At 35.5% G+C, this 9,713-nt stretch overlaps 1 protein-coding gene across 1 annotated transcript; it reads right to left on the bottom strand.

Moving 5' to 3' along the window:
- Positions 1-3,194: 3,194 nt before the first annotated feature.
- Positions 3,195-8,973, bottom strand: LOC143581980 (uncharacterized). The gene is made up of 12 exons (XM_077064648.1): positions 8,807-8,973; positions 7,345-7,463; positions 7,109-7,215; positions 6,945-7,032; positions 5,899-6,868; positions 5,779-5,833; positions 5,168-5,249; positions 4,995-5,075; positions 4,798-4,902; positions 4,407-4,456; positions 4,113-4,260; positions 3,195-3,484 (listed from the first exon to the last, which is right to left on the bottom strand). Exons 1-12 carry the CDS (start codon positions 8,943-8,945, stop codon positions 3,398-3,400), a joined length of 2,031 nt encoding a protein of 676 aa, XP_076920763.1. The 5' UTR covers positions 8,946-8,973; the 3' UTR covers positions 3,195-3,397.
- Positions 8,974-9,713: the final 740 nt, after the last annotated feature.

The following is a 9,713-nucleotide window of genomic DNA, read 5'->3' on the forward strand; positions in this document are numbered from 1 at the left end:
TTTTATGATAAGTGCAAAGCAGGTATCATTGTCCCTGTAAAAACCCTAATATAACGTTATCTTGATTATACGAAGTTCTTTCTGGTTCATCATTACATACACAAATCCATACTTGATTCTTGCTCATAATTTTGAGTTTCATTCGGTCAAAATATTTGAAACCACAAATAATTTTGATCTGATAGTGTTTACACGACTCTCAAATATCCGAAGATAATGGGGCCTTATAGTTGGAACTCGCGTGAAGTTGTATAACTATCTAGACCTAACTTGTAGGGAATGCGAAATTCGCTAAAAAGCCCTCCAGATCGCCATGAATCATGATTGAATAACCCATGTCGCCGGAAAGCTATTGGTTTGTCGGTCTCCGAACCCTAGCCACTGCCTGAATTATTTGATCCGCTGTCTGGAATCTATCAATCAAATCTATGGAAGGAGGTGCATGACTGTGACACCCCCGTCGGAAATCATGAAACACGCCAACAGAACCTAGTCGCCACCGCTCTCTAACATCTTCGTTGGAGTATTACCGTTTAGTCCGCTAAGGTCGCCGGGGTATGTTCGGAAGCCACCGTTACTGCATGCTTTGCATCATCACCACGTAGCCCGATGCCATGGTTGTTTGTATAGGAGGTACCTGTTGAAGACCCCCAAATCGCTTTTCACTGGATTTAATGTTAGAGATGATGGTTTAAGGATTTGACGGTTCTAAGGAATTTAACAGGATGAGGATGATCACATGAATAACAAGGAAAATGTCTCGACTCTCGTGGAGCGCACGTAGGGGGTTTTAATCAATAAGTTGGATGGTGTTTGTCAATTGGACTGAAATTGATACAAGTTAAAACTTTAATGACCTAAATTGTTAAGGGTTTGATGATTGGACTAAAATAGTTAAAATCAAACAAAATAGCCATTCTCTCTTATAAGAATTAGATTATTTTTTATGACCAACAAAATTTTATTAAACTAGCAAGATGCTAGAACCGCCAAAATCGGAGGCAAAGAGAGAAAATACAAACTAACCCTCACCACCAAAAGCAAAACCATACAACACTAACATCGAATTATAACCGAAACCTACACCAATCCTCCCAAGTTAATCCTCTTTTTTCGGATCTATGCTTGATCCAAAGGTAACTTAGCGGTTTAATCTCTTCGTATAGACTTTGAATATGAACCGGGGGCCCCATTGTGGACTAGAACATTTCGTTTCTTCCAAAGACACCACATTGTAACTAGGCAAATCGCATGAAAAGCTTTAGCTTTATCCTTTGGAGCCGACATATACCTATGAAGCTCCAGCAACTCTTGAACTCTAAATGCATAAATCGGAGGTACCTTGCACCATTGGGAAATCAAGCACCACACCGCTTGAGCTTCTTCACACAAGAAAGAATATGATCAGCCGATTCCTCCTCCATACCACAAACCGGCACTCGGTTGAACTTACTGGAATGCTTCTCCTAGCCAAAGCTTCAAAGGTCGGAAGTCTATTAAGCACGACTCACCAAGCCACAAAACCCACCTTTTTCTGAATCCAATTGTTCCATTCAAAAACATAAACGGGCTTGATTAATTCTTTCTCCACCAATATGCTTTTTAGATTGCGGACCGAAAACTCACCTAAGGGGTCACCGCACCAAAGTATTTTGTTCTTACCAGGCTCGAGTAACACTTGTTGGCGCATGGTTAACATCTCCCTAAACACCTCCAAGAGAACCGGCCACCGAGTTTCTACTCCAATCCCATCTTCCACAAATCACCCCATCCACCATGAATAATAGTCAGCCACCGTGCACCTCTTCGACTTTTCAATTGAAAAGAGGTTTGGAAATAGGTCTTTCAGTGGACGAACATTTAACCAACAATCCATCCAAAACCATGTGTTATCCCCATTTTTCACATCACTTCGAATCATCTGATTTAACTCTACTCCAGTGGGTTGAAGATCCAACGAAACTTTACCAATCTGCCTCCATTGACCAGCCCAAGAGAGTCTAGCCGAAATACAAGACCACGACCAGAATGAGTGATGAAAGGACCATATAATCTTCCACCAAAGTTTACCTCTTTCGTTCATAAACCACCACCACCATTTAGTTAACAAGGAAACATTTGTGTCTCGTAAAATACCAAACCCAAGCCCTCCATACTCAACCGGAGTCGAGACCTTATCCCAAGCCACCCAATTGACTTTTGACTTTTCTTCCAACCCCCCCCCCCCCCCCACCAAAAAAAACATCCCCCGCAGCCGATCTAACTTTTCTAAAACCCCCATTGGCGCTAATGAAAAATAATACGTAGGGAGAGAGTTTAGAACCGACTTAAGCAAAGTAACCCGGCCCCCATATGACAAGGTTTTAGCTTTCCATTTAGAAAGTCTCTTCTTAAATAAGTCTACCACCGGGTCCCACGAATCAATTAAATTCGCCAATTTGTAGGCCCAAATGCTAAAACGGAAACGACCCCACCCTGCTATGTAATAACGTAGCCATCCTCGCTAATTCAGCCCCATCCACCTTTATTCCAAAGATTCTACATTTAGATAAATTAATTTTTAATCCTGACACCAGGTAAAAATATATGAGATATTTTGCGTAGATTCAGCACATTCCAGTCATTCCATCACCAACAAAGACCACGTCGTCCACGTATACAAAATGAGATAAACTAGCCCCGCCTCTCCACACTTCAACCCCGAAAACACCCTCTTTTCAACAGCGGACTTCATCATCCTCGACAAACCTTCCATAGCAATAATAAACAGAAAGGAGATACCGGATCGTCTTGTCTAAGGCCCCGGAAACATTGAAATTCCCTGGTTGATGACCCATTAATCAACACTGAGGCCCGACTTGCTTTTAAATAGCCATTACCCAGGAACACCATCTGCTCCATAATCAAATCTAGATAAATAAACACAAATTGATTTTATCTTTAAGAAATAATGTCACAATTTCTTTCAAACTCAAATAACTATGTATATATTTTATAATTTATTTAAGAGATAATTAACTATACTTACGTATAGCATTAAGGACATGTTTAGAATTGAGTTTGAATCTATTGGGTTTTACAAAAAGCTAATAAGTTTAAAAAATGTTAAGAAGATCACAAAAGCCATTTTTATTTTAGTTTTTCAAAAAGATTAAAACTCTATTTTCTGAAAACCATATTAAAATAGACAATAAGTCAATAAGTTATTTTTCAAACTCAATTCCAAACTATATGTAGAAGATTTAATCTAGAGAAAAATTAGATGAGAATTGAAGAAAATTTCTACAACCCTTAATATTTATTCATGTTAAAATTAGCATTTGGAATGTTAAACAAAGTTGAAAACATCAAAATACAATGCAAACATTTACAGAAAAACCACTGCATTTTGACATCTTTACATCACAATGCATTTATCCTTTGATGATTTTGATTCATGCTTTGATGAAGATGATGAGTTCCGGGACTTCGACGGCTGCACGTGCTGCGAAATTCAATAAAAAAAAGAAGCTACTAGTTAAATAAGTATATATATTTAACTATATGGAACTACGGAAATTTATAAGAATCATACATACGTACACATTTATATAAGAACTATGGATGGTAAGGTTGTTAACGGTTTTGTTTTTTTTTTTAATGAAATCGTACCCCATTAGATCTTCAAAAGTTTAGTATAATGGTGGACTTAAAAAAGGACTGGATGCTTTAACTTTTTACGAAAAAAGTGGAAGAGAAACTTATGACCACGAAACTGGTTAGATTAATAATCTATATGTATCATAATTATAATTAAAAATACTTAAATGTATTATAATTGTTAGATAGACACACGTGTAAAAAAGTCATTTTAAAATTATATTTGATTTCTTAGCTGGCCAAGTAGCACACTTAAACCGCCTGAACTGTCGATAACAGTTTCACAGTTTTAATCAGAAACACGTTTACAACTTGATCACAGCGCATTTACAACCCGCTTGACTGGTTTAGATAAATGGGTTAACAGGCCGTGTTCGGGTTACACCATACGTATTCTGTGAAACAGCTTTTTAGCCAAGAATAAGAATATAATATTTAAGTTACTCAAAACATGTTAATAATAACTAATTTACCTGTGGACCCGTTACAAGCCCCGACTCTCCAGTAGTGCTCGGTTGTGGCAAATTGTGTTGTGTCTGTTGATGCGATTGTTGTTGTTGCTGTTGCTGTTGCTGCTCAAATTCTTGTTGCTGAAGAGCTATAGCCAATTGCAAATCGGAGCTGCCAAAAATATCTTAGAATTACATATTTGCCCATTGTTTTTGTCATAAATTAATTGATGATATTAATTATGTTTGCAAGATCACTCTATTTTAGTCATTGTAGGAAATATTTAATTATTGAAATACAAAAAGGTAGAGAATTACTTAAAGTTGGTGTTCTCTTGTGCTGCATTGTCAATGCTTGCAATATAATCCTGAAATACAAAAAATGAAGCAAAATACACACAAGTTAAAAAAATGGGAAATATATAGCATCATTTTAGTACATAGATACATCATACATTCCGAAAAATACAAAAAGGAATAATTTCATATTATCACCTCAAAACTTGATATAACATAATATACCTACTTTCAAATTTATGACGATTATACCCTTCCTATAAACTTCCATTACGATACGAAAGAGTGCAAAAAGAAAGATAAGCCTCTAGCGACCATATTATAAATCTACTTAATGAAATGGGTAAATTTGCAACTATGCATGTTTTGAGGGGCATATATGAAATTACAGCAATTAAAAACTAGTACTTACAGCTGTATTAGCCAACGCATTCTGCTCGTCCCATGAAAGAGTTTCTGGATTTTCAGTATTAAATTCCTTAAAACTACCTGTCATATATACTGTATCTCCATTGACCTGAAAACGTGTATATCACCATATATATTCATATAATACAAGAGTCAAACAAATAGATGATTTAAATTAGTTAAACAATCTTAAAAGCATACCTCATTAAGCTTTTCCCAAACCAAATCAGGTTGACTAATATAGCCTTGATCTGTAGCTAAAAGGTACAATTCTCCATCAAGCTGCAAATAAGCTCACAAAGTATTCAAGAACATGACAATACACAATATCAAATTGTTACTATTATTGAACTACAAAGTACACCTTAACTAACCTTAAACATTGTGTTAAAGTGATTATTACGGAAGAACACACATAGCTCACGTTCTTTTAGGCCATCTTGCAAGGAAAATAAGCTGCAGGCATCAAAACAAGAATATATAATGTTTAGAATATAAGATAAATGCCGGCTTGCAAACAAACCGAAATTTTTGTGAACTGTCCGTGTACTGTTCAGAAAAAAGTTTGTTTATTTTGTTAATAAATAAACGAATATGAAAAAAAATTGTGTTCACTTGGTTAAACGAACGAACATGAACACATGTCTCATTCGTTAATTTATGTTCATGAAAGTTCAGTTACATTCGTTCTTTTATGTTCATGAACATTTGCACTTTTATGTTGTTTATGTTCATTTACATCGTTCATTTATGGTTGTGAACCGTTCGTTTATAGTATTAACACACGACCACAAACAAAAAACTTACACTTATTTTCTTAACGAACAAATATGAACAATAAGACCTCGTACGTTTAAATGTTGGCGTCCGATATTTGTCGGGTAATGTTAAGCAAATGAACACGAGCATGCTACGTTCGTGTTCGTTCTGTCATTTACAAGCCATATAAGAAAAAATATGCATAACATTATTAACCAAAACATACCCAAATATAGTGAGCTGATTTGCACTATTCTTCAGAAAATTCCTGATCAATTCCCCTAATATAAAAAAAAACTTTATGATTGAAGCAATGCAAACATTTAAAAAAATAAAACAGTAATACCTTGTTTCGGTGTAATTCCATCTTTGCCTTTTGCCTCATTTGCACTACTACTAACCTTATCCACTTGTTCTGCTAAAACGATCTCACCTTCATACATTGGTTCACCATTTTCATAATTTGCAGTACTTGTTTCCTGTATGTGTTCTTCACCTTCATAAATGGGCTCCTCACTTCCATCACCACTTTCAGTTAAGCATGTGGTTTTAGTTTCATCAACGGACTGTATCGCATCCTTTGACGATTCCAAAATAACATCTTTGCCCTCAACTGATTGATCTTGTTTCTTTTCATTGGGAGAATTATCCACATGAGTATTGCCAGGTGGCACAAGATCCAATTCATCCTGATCGTGTATCTTTTCAACTCGAGGATTATCCGCATGGTCATTGACAGGTGGTGCAAGATCAGACTCATCCTGACCCTGTATCTTCACAACTGAAGTATTATCCACCTGGGCATTGACAGGTGGCGCAAGATCTGATTCATCCTGACCCTGAATCTTCTCAACTGAACGATTATCCACATGGGTATCAACAAGTGGTGCAAGATCGGACTCACCCGGACCATTAATAGTCTTTTCTGATTTAACCAACGCATCATGCTTCTCAGATGGTCCCTGTATTTGATCATGAAGTTTATCTTGCGTTTGATCCATTTGAAAAGTTAACACGTCATCATTTGTCATAACAACTTTTTCATCAATTTCAGCCTCAGATAACTTCAAGGCTCTTAACAACTCATTTTCCTCTTGAACATCACCTTTTCTTTCCTTTTTGTCATCAAAAGATTTTGTTGTAGGCAAGGAAGGTGAAGGGACACCCAAACTTGCTGTCGTTGCAGCAACAAAGTCAACAACATCTTCTTCAGGGTTCTTGATTTCACTTTGTGGATTTTGAGTATCAAGGGCAACAAGCTCTCCCATTAGTGTATTGTAGGACTTTAACCCAATTGCTTCAGCAGTATCAGAATCCTAATATAATCAATTAAAAAGATTAAAAACATATGCTTACATAGTCATAACGCGTGTAAATTTTAAGAGAACGCGCCTGAGGATCAACAATCCAACCATGATAAAGTGGTATATCCAATAAATCGAATATTGCACACTCTCTAGTGAACTCAAAATCATCAATTCTGCAACAATTTAAACCTTTGTGTTATGAGTTTGAGCTTAAAAAGAAAAGGCCAAAAAAAAAACAAACAAACAAACCTTGTGAATTTTAAGTTCACATCAATGCCAGTTGTAAGTCGTGGTAGCAAATCAATAGCATCGGAAATATTCTGTTGTTGATTTTCAATATACCCTGCGTCTTTATCCTGTGCCCCAATTAAAGAAATCAAAATCAATCCAAAATTGATACAAGAACAACTTATCCAATTAACTATCTTTAAAAACTCTTACCGATAATGTGACATATACTTAAAATAAAATGAAAGAACAATTACATTAACATTGCTGTTTGAGTCAATCAACCGCTCTGCCACGAGTGAAAGCAGTTTCTCCTGTGATAATTCAGCCACATCCGAGCTCAAATTCAAATTGTTTCTAAGCAAGAGAACATTGCCTAACATACAATAATAATCAAAGTGCAATTTGAAATAAGAATAATGCAGCAACTAAACTGATCATAAAATAAGGCTACACCTAACACTAATTTTCCATAAATACAATGAAAATAATATTCTAATATCGTTTATATTATCAACTATGCAGTTAAAGCGGTCCAAAATCAAATAGCAGTCAAGGGCCACTATATGAGACCACGATATTGCCGATAATAGCGGTTCCGCTATTCCAGGCCGCTATTTTGCAAGGGACCGCTAACCACTATCCCAACGCTATCTCACCGCTATTGACTGCATAGATTATCAAATAGCAGTGTTGTAAAAATCGGGATTAATCGGTGATCAATCGCTAATCTGTGGGTTACTGACTAATTTTCAGCTAATCATGCAACTAATTGTTAGTCGGCCCACATCGTTCCTCTTTTGAAAGGCAATCGAACCTTAGTTTTAACCCGTTAACCCCAATTACTGGTTTTTCTTGTTGCTTTTTTATGTTTATTTTTTAATTGTGAATTTTTGAACTATACACAAGTGTGAACTGAAGTATATATATAAACTCTCGTATATAGTTTTCAAAATTACATACACATAATTTAGAAATATTACGTATAAAAATTCCAGTCAGATTAATTGATAGTTTTACCCCGCATCCCAACTAGCGCCTAACGATAGTAAACCAATGTTGAATTGAAATCAGATTCCACTCACTTTTAACCATGACCTGCACCCATACGCGCCAATAGACCTAATTCCCAATCTTAAATTACAATATAATCCTCAAATTTTCACAAAAACTGTTAAAAAATCATCAAAAAAAAAAAAAAAAAAACCTAGTCCTCAATAACCCTAACTTTTCCATAAATGAATCTATAAATTAATCACTGATTGGTGGGTTACTAATTAATTTGCAGCTAGCCTAACGGCTGCCAAAGCAATCTTTTAGTTTTGTTTTGAAAGACAATCAGACCTTAATTTTACCCGTTAACCCCAATTCTCAAATTTCCTCATTGAATTTGTTATGTTTATGTTTGAACTATACTATGTGAACTTTGAAGTAAATATCCATATACAGTTTTTCAAAATTTCATATATATAATTTAGAAATATTACATATAAAACTTCCAATCCCATTAACCAACCGCCTAACGAGTTGTACAACACTATCATACATATAGTGTTCAATTAATCAATTGAAATCAAATTCCACTCATTTTTAGACCTAATAATTCCCAATCAAATTTCCCCAAAATAAAAAACCCAGTCCTCAATTACATTATTTTTTCCTAATTAACATCCTAAAAAAACCCTAGAAAGAGAGAGAAATAAATAAATGATTGCATACATATAGCGAGAAGAGGACAAGGTCCATTATCATTCTGCAGGACAATCGGCGTATTCCTTCCCAAAAACTGAATTAATTTGGTTTTATGTAACATTTCTTTCGGATCCTCCCCACCCGGCTGCTGCTCTTCTTCGGCCATCTATATCTATAGATATACAACAATATACTTGTATACACGTATATACGTATAGGTGTGTGTGTGTGTGTGTTTTAGATAGTCAAAACCAGGAGATGGAATGAGATAGATGCAAACGTCAGAAATAAATCTGTTAAAAGACAATATTTATATATGGAGGGAGGGAGAAGATGTCATGTGAATCAATGTGAGGTCACTCGTTTTGCTTTCTTTAGGAAACCCCAAACTTTATTATTGATTATTGTCTTCTCGGTTTTGTTTCTATAACACACATTTGTTGTCATAATTATGAGTTATGAATATTTGATTTTCGTAACTTGCTTCGCGTGTTGCCATGGAAATTTTAGATCCATAGAAATTAATATTAAAAATGTTGGTTGTGTTGTAAATGAGTATATCTATTTTTAAAACGGTGATTTTCTTGTGTTTAGAACATTGCACTTTTTATATTGGAGAATCTCGTCATTTTGATCAATTTATGGTGTCTTAATCAAGCTCACGTTGGTTACAAAGTTTTGCTTGGGTGTTCCCCCGGGAAGTCATACCATTAGCTGCCACTTGACAGTTATTTTGTCGTCACAATAGTAGAACTCTTTGGCGTATACACAATGGGACAAAAACCCGGGTTAGCTAGCGATTTAAACTAACAACCTCTCAGGACATAGCTCAAATCTTCCATTATCATAATCCATCCAACATAATACAAATAGAATTGAACTTGGTTCTTCACTAGAGAATACAAACTCTCCTACCACTATATCATAGATGGTA

This window comes from Bidens hawaiensis, unplaced genomic scaffold (assembly GCF_021521415.1).
Source record: "Bidens hawaiensis isolate Kalapana, Puna unplaced genomic scaffold, B.hawaiensis_p1.1 tig00031356_1, whole genome shotgun sequence".
Lineage (NCBI taxonomy): Eukaryota > Viridiplantae > Streptophyta > Magnoliopsida > Asterales > Asteraceae > Bidens > Bidens hawaiensis.